Source organism: Lepisosteus platostomus, chromosome 16 (genome assembly GCF_059453375.1).
Source record: "Lepisosteus platostomus isolate fLepPlt1 chromosome 16, fLepPlt1.hap1, whole genome shotgun sequence".
In the NCBI taxonomy this organism is placed as follows: Eukaryota; Metazoa; Chordata; class Actinopteri; order Semionotiformes; family Lepisosteidae; genus Lepisosteus; species Lepisosteus platostomus.
The window spans coordinates 2445745-2464651 of NC_142626.1; the positions used below are offsets into that span (position 1 = coordinate 2445745).

General features: G+C 57.5%; 2 protein-coding genes across 12 annotated transcripts in view; both read right to left on the bottom strand.

Annotated features, from left to right (window-relative positions):
- Positions 1-68: 68 nt before the first annotated feature.
- On the bottom strand, positions 69-15446 carry top6bl (TOP6B like initiator of meiotic double strand breaks). 5 transcript variants are annotated; one of them, XM_088609444.1, is made up of 16 exons: positions 14807-15446; positions 12305-12431; positions 10447-10500; positions 10108-10217; positions 9206-9289; positions 8602-8657; positions 8047-8115; positions 6919-7126; positions 6129-6276; positions 5152-5280; positions 4521-4642; positions 3494-3604; positions 3065-3163; positions 2134-2260; positions 1408-1592; positions 69-401 (listed from the first exon to the last, which is right to left on the bottom strand). In XM_088609444.1, exons 1-16 carry the CDS (start codon positions 14825-14827, stop codon positions 351-353), a joined length of 1701 nt encoding a protein of 566 aa, XP_088465570.1. In that variant the 5' UTR covers positions 14828-15446; the 3' UTR covers positions 69-350. The 5 variants fall into 5 exon arrangements, with proteins under 5 accessions (XP_088465570.1, XP_088465569.1, XP_088465573.1 ...); XM_088609443.1 differs by having other exon boundaries at positions 69-633; XM_088609447.1 differs by lacking the exon at positions 14807-15446 and having other exon boundaries at positions 69-633; positions 12255-12376.
- A 150-nt stretch (positions 15447-15596) lies between these two features.
- Positions 15597-18907, bottom strand: part of sptbn2 (spectrin, beta, non-erythrocytic 2) — a 60636-nt gene continuing 57325 nt past the window's right edge. For all 7 annotated transcript variants that reach the window (XM_088609434.1, XM_088609435.1, XM_088609433.1 and 4 more), the window contains one exon: positions 15597-18428. In XM_088609434.1, coding sequence (XP_088465560.1) covers positions 18207-18428 — 222 coding nt within the window. In that variant the 3' untranslated portion in view covers positions 15597-18206. The remainder of the gene's footprint in view (positions 18429-18907) is intronic.

The following is an 18907-nucleotide window of genomic DNA, read 5'->3' on the forward strand; positions in this document are numbered from 1 at the left end:
ACTGGAGCAGGCCATCAGGAGTCTGTATATTTCAGGTCTGAAAAAAAAAAAAGAGCAATCGTGCATCGTTTCCATTGAATGTTAATTTTATTTTCAAATCCTTGCAACACATCCAGTCAAGATAGCTGCTTTCCAAGAGGGGGAAAACACAAAACGCAGCCATCAGAAACGAAACATTAAAAACAAGACTTACCCTATATCGAACCTGTTTGAACATGGCTATTTTTATATAACTGTAAGATGTACTTTCACCATACGAGCACTACTGTTCACTTCTGCTCAAGGAGGAGATCCGTGTCTGGATCCTGGTCGCCTTCTCCTGGGCCTTGTAGCACCCCAGACCCTGCCTCTCACTCCCACTCGGGAAGGCTGGAGATGCCCTGTAGCCACAGCACCTCATCCTGCGAAAACCGGGACACCGGGCAATCAGCTCGGACGCCACAGGACACAAGTACTCCACCTGCAGGCTTCCTGTCTTCTTCCACTCAGGGCTGCTGAGCCCGGGGCACGACCCTCGTTCTAGTCGTGAAGCTGTACCTGACACGTTGCAGAGCACGGGCAAACTGAAGACGGACAGCAGGAGGCCTCTTCTGAGCTCGGAGCAGCTTTCCACAGGTGTAGGAATACTGATTTCTTAACGGCAGTTTAAAAAAAATAGAACGTGCTATAAAATGTGCACAATCGCAAGAAACGTAAAAAGGGAATACAAATACAATTTTAAATCCCTTAGAACAGAACCAGAAAGTTATGTTGAATAACTGTAATTCAAATTCCCAATTCATGGTAGCAGGGGAGCCGGAGTCTATCCCAGCAAGCTACAGGCAAAAGGCAGGGTACACCCTGGACAGGACGCTAGTCCATCACAGGACACACACACCAGGGCCAGTTTTCCCAGGAGCCCATTAACCCAGCAGCATGTCTTTGGACTGTGTGGGAGGAAACCCCACAACAATGTGGAGAGAACGTGCAAACTCCACACAGACAGCACCCCAGGTCTAGCCTGGAACCCAGGGCCCCCAGCACTGCGCCCCCCCATGCCAGCCGAATCACAGAAATATAAACGAGAATACCCATACAAGTGAGATCGGAGAGACTTGCAACAATGAGGCTTCGGGCTGGAAAAGGACTGGATTCCCAGGTGCCGCGGTACTGGTTTGGGGGGGGTTGTTGGTTCACCAGTGTACCCCAGACTTGCTGGGGGCCGGCTGTGGGCTGCAGTGAGGTCAGATAGAGGGGCCCACTCTCCCACTCGCAGCTCGACTCTGGCTGCGTGGCCCCAGCAGGGGTGGCCACCCCCCCATCCCCCCCGACACGGCTTGGGACACCCATGTGAAGGGGAAAGGGGGGTTCCCCTGTTCCCCGAGAGCCGATCCACCTGCTTCCCAGCTACCCCCTCCCACCCCTCACCTCCTGGAGCGCCGGGGCGACGGGGCAGGGCCTCCTTTTGGAAGGGCTGGGCCGGCTCTGGTCCGGGGCTGGGCAGGGGGGGCTGGCCTTCCTCCTGGCCCCCGGGCGTCTGAGCTTCCGGGCCTCTGTCCCCCAGCGCCGTCCCGCCCCGCCGAGCTCGCTGTCCAGCTCGCCGGGAGGCACCACTGCGCACGAGAAGAGGGAGGCGGTTTGGAAGAGCGTCTCAGAGCACCCCCCCTACCTGGTGAAAGGTTACTTCTGCGGGTCGATTGAGGACGAGATGGAAGTTAGCCAGGACAGCGGGATGAGCTCCACCGAAATACCCCAAATGAACGTGGACCATCGGGTTTGACGATTCACCCGGACAACAGCAGCTCCCAACAGCACGGAATCCCCCTGTGGTCCCTGTACTGGGGCACTGGGTTTGGAATTTAATTTCAAAACACAGCAAGCGAGCCGGACTGGCTGAACAGCTTTGTTTGTGTCTGGTCTCATGTTCTTGCGACATGCAGCTCGCTGAGCAGATCTCTCACAGCAGCAAACACTGGAGCCTTCTGGGGCTTCACCTGACCTTGGTGTTTTGACTTCCTGTGTTTGCTAGGTTTCCTCCCACAGTCCAAAGACAGGCTGGTGGGTTCATGGGCTTCTGGGAAAACTGGCCCTGGCGTGAGTGTACGTCCGTCTGTGCTCATCTCCCGGCCCTGGGATTTAATCTGGTTACTCAACCTTCCTCTGGACTCCGGCTCCGCAGAACCGCGTCCATGTCCTCTTCCTCATCCTCATCCTCGTCCCCTCTCTCCTCCCGGTGGCCCCGGATCGGAGCAGCGGCGTCGGCGGCGACATCTGGGGGCAGCTGGTGGGAGACAACAGCACAGCTGGGGGCAGAAGAGGGCTTAACGGGCCAGACGGCTCGCTGTAACTGCCTCTTGATTTTCCCCCGGTTCACACAAGGCCGCGAGCCGCCATCCTGCATGCGTGGGGCTATGTGGTATAAACACAGGAAGAGAAGCTCGAAACAGGCTGAATCTGCTCCAGAGGTCTGCGCGGGCTTGAAACTGAAGCCCGAACCCGGCCCCCCTCCAAGACCTTGAGACCCCACTCGACCGAGCCCGGATGGTGCTTGCCAAATTTGAAACCCGAACCCGAAAGCCGTCCCCTCTCTTTTTCCTCTCAGGGCGAGGAGCGCGCGCGCGGAGACAGGATTCTCACGTTCGCGGTTTTACAAGCGTTGGGAGACAGACGATGCCCGTGCGCCGAGGAAAACCGGCATTTTACAAATCAGTAATGCTTTTTCAAAGCGGGGAACTGATCACCCTATTAGGCCTGCTAAAAAAAAACGGGCGCTATAAGCGACTCATTTGGCATTTTGAGCAGTTCCCCCTTTGTGAGTTTTCATTTTATTTCATTTGTTGCGAACAGTTAGCCAGGCAGGCTCTGTCACACACACACACACACAAAATGAGTTACAAATTCCTTCTAAAAGAAACAGATTTAAAAACATAAAATAATAAGGATTCATTTTCACTTACTGGAAAACAAACCCGAACCCGGCCCCGAGCTCGCAGCTGTATGGGACAAACAGGCCTGAAGCCCGATGCGGACCTCGATCCTGCTCCCTCGGCCGGCCGCCGTGACAACCGAAACCACGGTGACTCACCCTCCTGTGGTCACTCCTGTGGCTGGGCAGGAAGCGGGCCTCGGTCACCCTCACCAGGGACTGCCGGACAGAGGCCACCAGCTCCTGTGTGTCCCGGACCTGCGGCCCAAGGACATAAATATATGTAAATATATGGGAATAAAGCACCAGTGATGAATTGTGGGATGGAGGGCATGAACAGGACTCGAGCAGCCACGCGGGGAGGGGGTACGGGTTCGATTCCAACCTCGGGGGCATAGCTGCACCCTGTCTGTGGCCGCCCACAGAGCAGAATCGGGGAGTCTCTTTAGGTGACCCTGTAGATCTCTGGATGGTGCGCATTTCACGTCTTGCGTGAGGGTCGGAGTGAACTGCTATTCAGGACCTTACTGACAGCCGCGGCCGTTCGCTCTGGAGAACACCGCAGGTCCCCCTGGACACCCCGGCTACCTTCATGCTGCGGAAGCAGGACGTCCTGAAGTCCAGGCAGGCGCTGCTGGACACCACGCTGGCGACCGAGCTCAGGATGACCGGCAGGGCCGAGCGCAGCCTCGCCTGGGCCTGGGAGGAGGAGAGTGAGACCACATCGACCCCTGCTCGCACCCCTTCACCCTGCACGACGAGGCCTGGGGGGGGGGGGGGCTCTGAAACTGAGCTTTATAATGAGTGCACTTATGGCTTACCCATCTGTCCATCTGTATTCCAGTAGCTTTATCCAATTCAGAGTCTATCCCAGCAAGCAACGGGCACAAGGCAGGACACACACGGGACACACACGGGACACACGCACCAGGGCCAGTTTTCCCAGAAGTCAGTTAACCCAGCAGCCTGTCTTTGGCCCGGGGGAGGAAACCCACACAAACCCAGGGAGAACATGCAAACTCCACGCAGACAGCACCCCAGGCCCGGTACTGAACCTTCGAGGCACCAATTCTAACCACTATTGCCACCAGGCCACTTACACATAGCTAAAGATATAATCAATATAAATCACTAGCTAGGCCCCCAATTTACCAAAACACCATTTACTACAAAGCACCTGAATTCTGGAACGCAGCACCTGCAGCGATTCTGCAGAGACCTGAGATTACGTTTACATGTTATTCAATGCATTTCTTCTCCCTTAAGAAATGGAGCCTGAGACTGTGACAGACATGCGATGACTAAAGAGGAACCGTCTGGAAAAACTGCACCCGAAAAACAAGTTGTGTTTTGTTTTTTTTTTAAACTGACTACGTCAATTCCTTCAATCGACAGAGTTTAATCTAGGGAACCATTTCAATCTGCAGAGTTGAGACACTGCAAATGAGCAGGGTGTTCTGTTTGATACCGAAACCCCATCGGATTCGACAGCGTGGCTGGGCGGCTGGTGTCACCCTCCCACCTCCCTTTGTGTAAAGGAAGGGAGGTGTTCAGCCCGTTCCTCTTCCTGTGGACGTGTGAGGCCCTACCAGCGTGCAGTGGACATGGCACCTGCCTTCTGTGCCTTGAGCCAATCCTGCAGGGCAGAGTCCAGCAGGAGGTGGATGGCCGACATCACCGCCTCCTCGTTGTACCGGAGGAGAGGGTCCAAATTCTGCTGCACCGTCTCCGCAGAGGCTGGGCAAGGTGGGTGGGGTGGGGGGGGGGGGAGAGAAAGAGAACGGGCGAGACGTGTGTGACTTATCGTCCTTTATTAAAGCGACCTGCTGTAAAGCACTGCGTCCTCCGTCACGCCCACAGGCCGGGGTGGCAGGACAGGGCGCGCAGTTCACAAGGCGGTGAAATATCTGCAGCAGGAATCCAGGCCCACTCTCTCATCAGGACTGCCTCCACCCCAGGACTTGACGTTTGGGGTGGGACTGAGAAGCTGGTCCTGCTCTGACCGGTCAGGGCGAGGGAAGAGGATGAAGATGGGATTCAAGCCTACCCCCGAGAGGCTGTGTTCGTCTAAGTTCAGATGTGGGCGTACTGGATTAACGGCTACAAACCTCCCTGGATTCGTGAGGGAGACAAACGTTGATTTACGCTGCGAAACCTGATCTTGGACGCCGATATAACGGGCGACCGTTTAGCTCTACTCGAAAGGAGCTCCGCAGCGAACCCCGGCCAGCGGCCCCGTCATTCACCCACGAAGTCGCCCAGCTCGGACTGGAAGGGGTCAGCGTGCTCGACGAAGAGGAAGAGGAGGAGGGTCTGTCGCGCAGCCGGGCTCCTGCGACCGGCGACGGTGAAGACGGCATCGGGCCACGGCGAACCTGGGGGGGGGGTAACACCTTCAGCAGACCTGCCGCGGGCAGACCTCTACGCCCCGCCAAGACACACCGACGACCCCCCCTCAATCGGTCCCAGGCTCCGCGAAACCGTCCCTGGACTTCCAGGCCACAGGGGAGTTTGGTTGATCGAGGGTCCCCGAGCTTCACAGTTGCTGCTCCAGCGCCGCCCGGGAGAGACTGAGAAGTGGTGTTAGTGGGGCCAGCAGGGGGCGCTCACCCTGCGGTCTGTGTGGGTCCTGATGCCCCAGTATAGTGACGGGGACACTAGACTGTAAACAGGCGCCGTCCTTCGGATGAGACTTCAGACCGAGGTCCTGACTCTCTGTGGTCATTAAAAATCCCGGGGTGTTTCTCGAGAAGAGTAGGGGTGTTACCCCGGTGTCCTGGCCAAATTTCCCCCCTGGCCTTCACCCATCATGGCCTCCTAATAACCCCCCCTCTCTGAACTGGCTCCATCACTCTGCTCTCCTCCCCACTGAGAGCTGGTGTGTGGGGAGTGTTCTGGCGCACTATGGCTGCCGTCGCATCATCCAGGTGGGGCTGCACACTGGTGGTGGTGGAGGGGATCCCCATGAGCTGTAAAGCGCTTTGAGTGGAGGGTCCAGAAAAGCGCTATATAAGTGTAAGCAATTATTATTATTACTACAGCCGTAGGGGTCGAGTCCAGCAGCGACTGGAGGGTCGGCTCTTGCCCGGCAGCGAGAAAACCCAAACCACGCTGTCGCTGGCAAGAGCTGGCAGGAGGAAACTCGGGACGAGTCGGGGGGCCAGGAAGGAGTGAAATAAAAAAAAAGAGCCCGCTCGAGGCGGTGGTCACCGAGGGGCGGTACCTGCTGGTAGCTGCCCGTCCTCGCACTGCACCCCCTCCAGGCCGTACGTCTCCCAGCGCACGGCCCGCGCCAGGCCTCGGAAGAAATCCGGGGGGCGTTCCCGCCCGCTGGCCAGCAGGGGCAGGCCGTGGGGGCCGTGAGCGAACAGGTGCGCGCGGTCAAGGAATGCGTCGGGGCCGCTGGCGATGTCTGCGACGACCTCTTCTCCCACCCCTGGGGGGCTGGCTTCGCATTTTTCCTTCGCACGTGCCTGCCTGGCCCGCGTTGCTGGCCAGAGAGCTGACAGTCACATGATTGAAAACAGATATGGGGGGGGTTGCGTGTGGCTCATCCAGGGCCTCCCTGCTCCTGGGGCACCCCACCGCAGCACGTTCCCCTGCTGGTAACCACTAAGTCATCCATTTCTATTTCAACAATCGATGAACCAGTGGTGCGTTTAGAGATTTATTTAGAGATCATCCTTGCCATCTTCTAACCAGCTTTGTCCAGTTCAGGGTCACAGGGGAGCTGGAGCCTATCCCAGCAAGCAATGGGCGCAAGGCAGGGCACACCCTGGGTGGGGACGCCAGTCCGTCGCCGTCCACACGCAGACACAGACACACTCACTCACACCAGGGCCAGTTTCCCGGATTCCGATGAATCCACCAGCCTGTTTTTGGGCTGTGGGAGGAACCGGAGCACCTGGAGGAAACCGGGGAGGGAGGGGGAACATGCAAACTCCCCACAGACAGCACCCCAGGTCTGGAATTGAACCCAGGCCGAGACAGAGCGGACGCTCCTGAAAGGATATGTGGACAGCTGCAATCCCGGCAGGCCGGTTGGGGTACTGCTGGAGGCACGGACACAGGGCCGCCACGGGGTGCAGGGCCACCTCCCCGCACTGCCCCAGCTCGGCCACCTCCGGGGGCAGGAGGAGAGAGACTGCCCTGCCCGCCACGGGGTGGAGCTGACCACACGGCGCCCCCCAGGGGCCGGGCATGGGCACGGGCAGGGGACACCTAGGGCACAGGACACAGGAGAAAGGTAAACACGTCGGAGGGGCAGCTTGCTTTGCCATCACACCGTTTCAAACCAGTTTCACACCAGTGCTGAGAAGCAAGGAGTCACAGAGCAGTTCTGTGAAGATGCTAAGACACTTCTATAGCGCTTTTCTGGACACTCCACTCCAAGAGCTTTAGGGTCCTGGGGGTCCCCTCCACCCCCAGCAGTGTGTACCCCCACCTGGATGAGGCGCCAGTCCGCTCCCCACACTCCAGCTCTCAGTGGGGAGCAGAGCAGAGTGATGGAGCCAGTTCAGAGAGGGGGGTTATTAGGAGGCCATGATTGGTAAGGGCCAATGGGAAATTGGGCCAGGACACTGGGGTAACACCCCTACTCTTCTCGAGAAACGCCCCGGGATTTTTAATGACCACAGAGAGTCAGGACCTCGGTTTGACGTCTCATCCGAAGGACGGCGCCTGTTTACAGTCTAGTGTCCCCGTCACTATACTGGGGCATCAGGACCCACACGGACCGCAGGGTGAGCGCCCCCTGCTGGTCCCACTAACACCTCTTCCAGCAGCTCTCCTGCTGAGCTCCAGTGGGGCTGCCAGTGGTGAGCTGCAGGGTGATATAGCTGCTGGCAAGATTTGTCCTGGACTGTTTCCTCCCAAAGTTGGAAAAAATATACATGAATTTCCTCACATCTTATGCAGGCGATAGCGCTGAACATTCTCTTTATTAGAAGTACGGTTAATTATAAAATACCTGACAGTGTAGCTAGAAGCATCAGAATGAGGTATCATACCATCATCAGAAGTATCATAATGAAGCAATAAATAATTTAATCAACTATGCAACAACGGACACTCCCGGCTCACTGGAAGGAACAGGACAGCAGTTATTTCTTATGAAGAGGTCCCACGGTATTCCCACTTACTGCAGGTAGGGGGCGCTCTCTGCAAGCAGACTTCTGCCCTGCAGGAGAGCTCTTCTCTTCTGCTTGCCCCTGTGAGAAAAAGGCAGGGGGCTCAGCGCGAATGTGCTGGGGTGACACAGCACAGTCAAACTGCAGCGAAAGCACAGCAGTACAGGAAGCCCATGACCGCTTCTTCAAGAAAACTTTAGGTGCCTTTAATTAAAATAAAAAAGTGAAAAGAATTTCCAAGGATATTGGATTTACCAGTACAAAAGTTTGGGAACAGAGCCTCCAGCACTGACTCTGATGATTACCTCAATGCGATGCAGAAAAGAAACACAATATTGGAATTTGATGACGCAGCGTTATGGTCTGATAAATCACAGCCCATAATTAATTAATTGCATCTGGCACCCTTGATCTCTCCGTAAGATCGACACACACACACACACACACACACACACACACACACACACACACACCGCGGTGTGCGAGACTCATCAGGGGTGTGTATTTCGGTCTGAAAAGCTCAGTGCTTCAGGGGAACAGACTGTCAGGGGGTGATGGTCAGCTCACCCATAGACCTGCGAAATCTCTGTCCCGTCCACCTTCCACTCGTAATGAATTTTCACCTACGGGAAGACACACTGAAGTCAGTGGAGCCTGCTTCCCGGTCCAACACACACAGCTCGTGAAACTTGCACACACGGACACACGGACACACGGACACACGGACACACGGACACACCAGGGCCAGTTTTCCCAGAAGCCAACGTACCCACCAGCCTGTCTCTGGACTGTGGGAGGAGACCCACACAAACAGGGGGGAGAACATCATAAGGAGCCCTGGGTTTGAATCTGGACTGTCTGTGTGGAGTCTGTATGTTCTCCCTGTGTCTGTGTGGGTTTCCCCTGGGACCTCTGGTTCCCTCCCACAGTCTGGTTGGACTGGCGTCCTGTCCAGGGCGTACCCTGCCTCACTCCCGTTGCATACTGGGATAGCTCCCCCCCCCACCCTGACCCTGAATTGTTTGAAGCAGTTAGAAAATGGATGGAGGGGTATTCCCAATACACTGTACTGATGAATCCCCATTTTGCCTAATTCCAAAAGGACAGCACAAGGAATACTCATCCTCGCCCAGGTGCGTGAGAGTTGGGAGGGGGAGGGGGGGGGTCGTACCTGTGGCAGCACCAGGCTGAGGCGCAGCAGGAGCCTCTCCAGTCCCAGGCAGGCCCCCCGCACGGCCTGACCTCTGTCGCTCACCTGAGGGGGGACAGCACAGACCAGACAGCAGACCTGTCAGACAGCCAGGCAGACGGACGGACACACACACACACACACACTGTCCCCCCCGCCTTTAAAACTCTAAAACTGTAGTGCTAATGCTTAGGAGATCTTAGGGGGCTCAAGAATTCAACTGTTTTCCTCTTACGCTGCCAAATTGTGCTGGACTGGCAAAAACTATGAGCCATGTCAAGCCAGAAATGTGAAAAAAAAGATGTAAATATTGGCATGAAAAGCGTGGCGTTTCAGGTCATTTCTATCTCCCAGTGGCTTTAAGTTTTAAAGCGATATATAAATGACAACATCTGCAGACAAATGGGGTTAAAAAGAGCAGACAGTTCTGCTGAACAGTTCTGCAGAACTGTTTTGACAAAATAAAATCAAATATCCAGCATACTTCTAATTTTTTGGGGGTTAGTTGTTAAGATGGTCCTGGACGTTAATCCTGGATGGGGACCTGCTTGGGGAGCCCGGCTTGTTTTCCAGCAGGCCGGGCTGCTGGGACCTGTCAGGAGGAACAGGGGCCCGTGGGCTCGTGGGCTCGTGGACCCCCCCCGGTGAGTGGGGGTCCGGGTTGGCCTGTGGGCGCCAGGGCAGCACACAGCAGGACGGGGCTCCAGGCCACAGCCCTCCCTCCGTGTGTGTTTCTGCTGCCCGTAAGGCCAAGGAAACCCAGATTCCTTCAACGCCACCCCCTCCCCGCGCTTCCAGCCTGTCACGGCAGGGAACAAATCGTTTCGCTCCACGACTCCAGGGGAAAGGGGACCCCCCCTTCACCAACCCGCCCCCAAGCTGACCTGGAACGCCAGGTGGAGCCGCGGCGATCGGGAGTCGTCGGGGAGGTCGCCGAGCTCCTCCGGGTCGGCCGGGGAAGTCAGCGCGAGGGGCGCCAGCCTCTTCGCCGCCTCTGCGGGTCAGAAACGACAACCGGGCGGGGCCCCCTTGAAAACGACGGCGAGAGGAACACGCGCGCGCGCCCGGGGGGCCCCCGAGCGGGGATACCCAGCCCCTCTGGCCAGCGGGGGCCAGCCGAGAGACTGAGCTCTTTTAAAACCTGCCCGCTGGGGCTCTTCGGCCGAGGGGGCAGGGCCGAGCTGATTCACGGGGAAGGGAATTAAAAAAAAACGCCCCCTTACCTTTCTCTACCTCTTCCATGGGGACCCCCACACACCACGAGCCTGCAGCCGCAACTGCAGTTGATGAGAGAAAACAACGTTTCGGTCTGCGCTCTCTCTCTCTCACACACACACACACACGAGGAAGCTGCACATACAGAATAACTGTGCCTTTCCTTCATCCTCCTCACTTTTCTACATGGGATCAAGACCTACGGTGCCTGTCCACCCCTGCTGCAGACACACTGACCCCTCCAGGACCAGGCCTGTCCACCTCTGCTGCAGTCACACTGACCCCCTCCAGGACCAGGCCTGTCCACCCCTGCTGCAGACACACTGACCCCTCCAGGACCAGGACTGGACACCCCTGCTGCAGACACACTGACCCCTCCAGGACCAGGACCGGACACCCCTGCTGCAGACACACTGACCCCTCCAGGACCAGGACTGGACACCCCTGCTGCAGACACACTGACCCCTCCAGGACCAGGACCGGACACCCCTGCTGCAGACACACTGACCCCTCCAGGACCAGGACCGGACACCCCTGCTGCAGACACACTGACCCCTCCTGGACCAGGCCTGTCCACCCCTGCTGCAGACACACTGACCCCTCCAGGACCAGGACCGGACACCCCTGCTGCAGACACACTGACCACTCCTGGACCAGGACTGGACACCCCTGCTGCAGACACACTGACCCCCTCCTGGACCAGGACTGGACACCCCTGCTGCAGACACACTGACCCCTCCAGGACCAGGACCGGACACCCCTGCTGCAGACACACTGACCCCTCCTGGACCAGGACTGGACACCCCTGCTGCAGACACACTGACCCCCTCCTGGACCAGGACCGGACACCCCTGCTGCAGACACACTGACCACTCCTGGACCAGGACTGGACAGCCCTGCTGCAGACACACTGACCCCCTCCAGGACCAGGACTGGACAGCCCTGCTGCAGACACACTGACCCCTCCTGGACCAGGACTGGACAGCCCTGCTGCAGACACACTGACCCCTCCTGGACCAGGCCTGTCCACCCCTGCTGCAGACACACTGACCCCTCCTGGACCAGGACCGGACACCCCTGCTGCAGACACACTGACCCCTCCAGGACCAGGCCTGTCCACCCCTGCTGCAGACACACTGACCACTCCTGGACCAGGACCGGACACCCTGCTGCAGACACACTGACCCCTCCTGGACCAGGACTGGACACCCCTGCTGCAGACACACTGACCCCTCCTGGACAGGACCGGACACCCCTGCTGCAGACACACTGACCCCTCCAGGACCAGGCCTGTCAACCCCTGCTGCAGACACACTGACCCCTCCTGGACCAGGACTGGACAGCCCTGCTGCAGTCACACTGACCCCCTCCTGGACCAGGACTGGACAGCCCTGCTGCAGACACACTGACCCCTCCTGGACCAGGCCTGTCCACCCCTGCTGCAGACACACTGACCCCTCCAGGACCAGGCCTGTCCACCCCTGCTGCAGACACACTGACCCCTCCTGGACCAGGACTGGACACCCCTGCTGCAGACACACAGACCCCTTCTGGACCAGGACTGGACAGCCCTGCTGCAGACACACTGACCCCTCCTGGACAGGACTGGACAGCCCTGCTGCAGACACACTGACCCCTCCAGGACCAGGCCTGTCCACCCCTGCTGCAAACACACTGACCCCCTCCTAGACCAGGACTGGACACCCCTGCTGCAGACACACAGACCCCCTTCTAGACCAGGACTGGACACCCCTGCTGCAGACACACTGACCCCTCCTGGAGCAGGACTGGACACCCCTGTTCTGAAAGCCCAAACCTCTCGGTTGCTCTTGATCAGGACTCGTCCGGAGTCACATGGCTCCTTACTTGACACTCTGCAGCCGAGGCGGTCAGGGGAGCCCGGCGCACTACCCCCCGACACCAGGACAAACAGCGCCCCGTCTCGGGCCCCGGGCCGGCATCGCTGGATCTGCACCAGCAGCAGACTGACGGCCTGCGGGCAGAGAGAGAGACCGCCTCACCACCCCGTTTCCCTCTACCGCGCGAGCCCCTGAACTGAGGGTAGGCGCAGGCCTGAAAAACGAAGTGGCGATCGTTGATGGGCGCAGGGCGGTGGGGCAGGGGTCAGCACTGCTGCCTCGCAGCGCTGGCGCCCTGGGTTCAATTCTGGACCCGGGGTGCTGTCTGGGTGGAGTTTGCATGTTCTCCCCCCCCCCCGTTCATGTAGTTTCCTCCAGGGGGCCCTGCTGTGAGCCTGTGTGGATCTGTGCCCATGTGGGCCGGTGTCCGTGGAGGGTCGCTCCCCTGCCACCCTCAAGTGGAAGAAGCAGTCAGAAAACGGGTGGATAGATCATTCACGGAAAATCGCTCCAAAAGAGCTCCGCCTTACCGCCGTTTCAAGCGCTCTCGTTAAGTTCGGCAGCCTGTCTGTTGTGACCTTTGCATTTTCACACGGAAGCTCTGTAAGACGTATAAGCCGGTCCGGGGCGGAGCGGTGGCTCTGTGGCTCAGGATCTGCGCCTGTGGCTGGGAGGTTGCCGGTTCAAATCCCGCGGCTGGCAGAGGAATCCTACTCCATTGGGCCCCTGAGCAAGGCCCTTAACCCTAACTGCTCCGGTGGCGCCGTACAATGGCTGACCCTGCGCTCTGACCCCCAGCTTCTCTCTCCCTGTCTGTGTCTCCATGGAGAAAAGCTGGGGTATGCAAAAAGACGAATTCCTAATGCAAGAAATTGTATAGGGCTAATAAAGAAACATTATTATTATTATGGATATGGGTGGCAGCTCGGCCAATAATGATCTCCGAGTAGAATTAAATCAAATGCAGAATAAATTCACATGAGAAGAAAATGACTGAAAAGAGGCCGGCTGACCGCTGGCAGCTCCGCCGTGACATAAACCGGCTCCATCGCAACAGAAACGGGTTCTGGCGCGACGTGATCCGACGCTGTCGGGACAGACACTGGCTCCGTGGTGGCAGGACCAGTGCCTGTGTTTGGAAGCCCCCCCCGTTCGTCCGCGCTGTGGCGGAGCGGTCCTGTCGGCGTGGTGCTGCCCCTTTCCGACAGCCCCTCTGGTGCGGTTTCCCCCACAGAGTTAACGATCCAGACGGGAGACACGCCGGAGGAGGAGGAGATCCAGGACTCGCTCGTCAACCAAAAACACGACGACATCATCTGCTGCTGCACTACAGGACCTCTGAGGTGGGCAAACCTGGGTACAGCACTGGGCGCTCATATAGCGCCTGTCGCTTCTGCTCACAGAACAACATACGTGGCTCAGTCAGTCTTCCTCCCTCCCTCCCTCTCTCTCGCAGACCCCTCCGTCTCCTCCTCCTCCTCCCAGCGATCTCAGCCCGGAGCATTGGACACCAAGTGCTCAGGACAACGATCATCAGGGATCAAAATCCCAGGGTGTTTCTCGAGAAGAGTAGGGGTGTTACCCCAGTGTCCTGGCCAAATTTCCCCCCCTGGCCTTTACCCATCACGGCCTCCTAATAACCCCCCTCTCTGAACTGGCTCCATCACTCTGCTCTCCTCCCCACTGAGAGCTGGGGTTTGGGGAGCGGACTGGCGCCTCCAGGTGGGGGGTACACACTGGTGGAGGTGGAGGGGATCCCCATGACCTGTAAAGCGCTTTGAGTGGAGGGTCCAGAAAAGCGCTATATAAGTGTAAGCAATTATTATTATCATCATCATCATCATCCCGGTTTATCCCTCTTCTCTCCTCTGCCAAGCGTTACAGGAGCAGAAACCCTCCAGATTCCAGGACAGCCCCAGAGCCATGATTGAATTCTACCCGACTGATTTCTCTTCTCGCACTGCTTGTGTTAACTTACGTTGTACGATATTTTTACTTGCTGCTGTTGTGTGTTTGTGTGTGTGGGGCGATCCCTTTAATCCCTTTAACCGCCCCTGTGCGCTCGACGGATACAGACTGAACTGGATTCGGGGGAGTCATCTACAGAACCAGCCCCTCTCTTGTCATTTTCTTTCATTTCTCTACAATACAGACAAATGACACCTCTCTATACGAACCCCTAAGTGTTAAGTGGTCAGCACTCGCTCGGCCTTCTTCATTGTATATAGAAAATAAACAGAGAAATCTACACTTCGCGCAACTTGACGTTGAAGCCCACGGCGATGCCGCGTCTGTATTTTTTTTTTTGTACACATACATGAAATAAACTTCAGAAAACCGACTCCAGCCCGGTTCCTCGGTCTGTGAAATTGATTTTAATGAAAACGTCCCCCCGACTTCTCAAGCAAACCTGAGGCCACGTATCCCGCTTCATGTCAAATAATGACGCCGAAATCTATTACAGGTCATTGTTTTCCCCCACTTTTGGGGGGAATAGACTCATTCTTACCTGATATATCGCTCCCTGCATGACGTGGACGCTTTCCAAACAACAGCAGCTATAATTAACAACAAATTATAATAAACTTTTAAAAGAAAACTCTCGGCTCGAAAGGGCCTGGTTGCTATATGGCCTCGAGGTGACCCCCGACGGTTACCTAGCAACCTTAGCCCGGAGGCCCGGGCCTCCGTTTCGACCGACACAATCATTTATTTTAATTCTTGTTTTATTGTTTACTTCTCAAATGTGTTTTGGCCACACGTAGCCGCAAATTTATTTCATTTCGAGAGAGGGAAAAAAACAAAACAATCGAGCACGTAGAACAGAAACTATACACTCTTTAAGCGAAGATAAAAGAAAAGCGACTGCCCCCTGCTGGCCGGGAGGCTGACGGCACCAGCTTTGAGGGCTCAAGGCCGGATCGCTGCAGGGGGGTACATGGATCGATCCGGTTCTCTCAGTTCAGTTTCTTCGGGGCTTGTCGGCGTTGCAGTACCGCTCTCCCAGGTGCAGTGCAGGAGTTTCCTCTTCTGCCAAGGCGATACGCCTTGACAAGCCCAGCGCCAGCAAGACAGGAAAGAGAAGGGTTCAGGGTTTCGGTGGGGGTTGAAGCACCGTGCCTGAGATCAGACTTCAAAGTCGAGGGCTAGGGACGACTGTCGGAACCAGCACCTTTTCCTCTTGCCTTTCGACAGCATGCAGCTCGAGTAATCTACACCTATCCGTAAAGTACAGACCCCCATAAAAACGGGAGCAACTGGGAATGCGCTTAAATTGAATAAAACCACATCAACATAGCTTTTATTTGGGGCTTTTGCTCTCTTGTCTTTTAAACCATAACTTTTTTTTATTTTTGTTTTAATATAGATACACACGTCAACAAACATCGTCGGTCCTGGAATGAGATGCGCCACACTGCACAGCACTGCCATCTGGTGGCAACAGGGTGTCATTACAGTGAGATACCTGAACATGAACAGCAGGGAATGATTCTGCAGTTCGTGGAGGTGACAGCAGGAGTAATAACCATCTTAATAATAATAATAATAATAATAGTAAGAGTAGTACTAATCTGCATTGAGTTATCACAAAAAAATGAAGGCCCGATCTGGGCAGGAGGCAGGGCGGGTGTGAGCTTTATCGAAGCCCAGCAGAACGGTAGCACTGAAGCAACAGCGCAGTGGGGCTCCCGGTCCTTCTTGGGGGCTCCCGCTTGTGCTGGACCGGGGTTCACAGTCAGAGCAGGAGCAAGCCCGGCCCGACCTCAGCCCAAGACGAAGGCATCCCTGCTTTCCCACGTCCCACCATTCCCTTCCTCTCTCCTCTGCGATACCAAGGACACGCCCCCCTCCGGCATCACCCTCTACTGGCGTTTCCCGGGCGAGAGTCTCGAGCTCAAACCAAGACAGCCCAAGCTGCCCAGCGTGGGGCACGGGGGGCCCCTCACAGCGGTGGGCGGGAGCAGCCAACGCCGGCAGGGAGAACGGGCGATGGCGCGGAGGACCTGGAGCTGGGAAAAGCACGCAGCTGGCGAACGGCGTCGAACACCCTGCGAGCGGCGCCCAGACTCTCGGACAGCGCCGAGACCTGGGGGGGCGAGGGAAGAAGGCTCGTGTTGGTTTTGGGCGGAGGCTCCTGGTGCCACCGCCTGCCGTGACGTAGTGCCAGGAGAGGGCCACGCTGGAGACCCGCGTGGAGTGGTTCGACTCAACTCGGGGGGGGGGCACTGGTGAAGCACTGCTCCTGCTGTAGCGGAGGGATCGGAGGACGGCCTGCCTGCTGCACAGGGCCGCCAGGGGAGAGGACGAGGCCAAAGCTATGGGCTGCTCCAATTCTTCTCCCGCCAAGTCTCTCCTGTGCCCCCCCCCCCCCCCATGTCCTGTATGCCCTTCGGGGCAGCGGAACTGGCGCCAGAGGAATTCAAGCACCCAAGGAGGGGAGGGGAGGGGAGGGGGATCGTAATCGGAGCTGGACCAGCCCACCCCCTCTCCCCTGCGGACCAACACTCCACCCCCCCCCCACTGGGCTTCACAGTATTGTGCGTCACAGTATGTCTCCCCCCCAGCCCCAGTTTTAACACCTCCAAAACGGAGGACAGAGACCGCGCGACAGGAGAGCGCAGGGGAACAGGGCTCAGGCTGGAGCTGAACCCAAAAGGCAGAAGATCGACGGGCTTTTCCTGCACCCTTGCGGGTTTTTTCATTCTAAATACAACGGCAGCGAGGTCGCGGCGATGCGGCCGGCCTTTTTTAAAACGGCGCTGCTGGATGAGCGCGGCGTCGCCACCCGCTCTTAACGGGGGGGAGCGCTTGGGAAAGGAAGGCACCACACCACTGCAGGCGATTAATTTCAGGGCAGATTTCAAATCGGGGCCCAAGACCCCCCGAGACCTCGCTTCTACAAAGCAGGGTGCATGGCGGACAGCACACACGAGGGCTCAGCAGGCCACGTCATGAGATGGATCCATTACGGGGGCTTTAAATGCAGGGGGTTGGAAAAAAACAACCCAGAATCGGGTTTTATTCCTGACAAAAGCCCATCCAAGGATCCCTCATCGCTCCCCGGCCCCAAAATGCCCCCGAGGTCCGATCTCGGATCACAGCTCCGCTAGCGGATGGGAAAAGGAGACAGGAGGGAAGAAGCCAGCGGAACCCGGACTGCAGGTGCTCTCGCAGCAGGGAAACTATGCTCACAATGTTCCTACACACGCCCAGACCACCTTTGACCTCCCTGACCCCTGACCCCTAACACCACCCCTCCAGACATTTCCCTTGTTTATTTAGTGTTTGACAGCGGGACACTGGCGTTGGGGAGGGGGGGGGGGTCTGGGGAAAAAAAAACTGCAAGGAAACACCCCCCTCCACCCCAAAAAAGGCTGAGAAAGTAGTTAATTAGCAAGTTTGGTAAATTAATTTAAATTAAAGCGGCACATAAAACAGTGTCAAACCAACCCCCAACCCCCCCAGAAAGAAATCTCACCTTTCAAAAATAAAAGAAGCATCTGACACAAGCCTACAGTCCTAAAAGAGAGCCCCCCCCACCCACCCACCCCCCTCCCGCGCCCACCCCCCTGTAAAACAAACCGCGTCAGCCCGACCCCGAGCCGGAGCCCAGGGCCGTCAACACCACCCTTCCCGGAAATCCCAACGCCACCCGGCCCCGGAATCCTGGGATTGTCCCCCCCGGCCGCGCCTCCCGGCGGCCCTCGCCCCCGAAACGGAATTCTGTCTTCCGGACACGGCCGACGGCAAAAGGGATCGGATACAGTAGAGAGAGAGAGAGAGAGAGAGAGAAAGTGCGACTTCAGTTTCTGACGAGGGGGGGGTTCCTGGTGGCGTCGCGGCCGGTGCCCTGCCCCCCCCCCCAGCCCAGGGCTCTCAGCTGCTGTCCCGCGGGGGGGGCACCCCCCTCACTTCTTCTTCCCGAAGAAGCTGAACCTCTTCTCCCGGTCGCGCTCCCTGCCCTCCTTGCTGCGCAGCGTCACCCCTGCCTCACCCCCGCTGGGGGAGATGGGGGGCATCGTCATGGCGCGGCTCAGGCCCTTGGGCGCCCCGGGGGAGCGGTCGTCCCCCCCCCCACCCGCCGGCTGGATGGAGGCCGTCACCGCCTGGATCCAGGAGCTCATCTCGGCCTGGGAGAGGAGACAGGAGAGAGGGGGGAGGAGAGAGGAGAGAGGAGAGAGACAGGAGGGAGGGGGGAGAGGAGAGAGGAGAGAGGAGAGAGACAGGAGGGAGGAGAGAGGAGAGAGAGGGGGGAGAGAGGGAGACAGGAGACAGGAGGGAGGGGGGAGAGGAGAGAGGAGAGAGGAGAGAGACAGGAGAGAGGATGGAAGAGGAGAGAGGAGAGAGGAGAGAGAGAGACAGGAGAGAGGATGGAAGAGGAGAGAGGAGAGAGAGGGGGGAGAGAGGAGAGAGGAGAGAGAGAGACAGGAGGGAGGGGGGAGAGGAGAAAGGAGAGAGACAGGAGAGAGGGGGGAAGAGGAGAGAGGAGAGAGACAGGAGAGAGGAGAGAGAGGGGGGAGAGAGGGAGACAGGAGACAGGAGGGAGGGGGGAGAGGAGAGAGGAGAGAGACAGGAGAGAGGAGGGAGAGGGGGGAAGAGAGAGACAGGA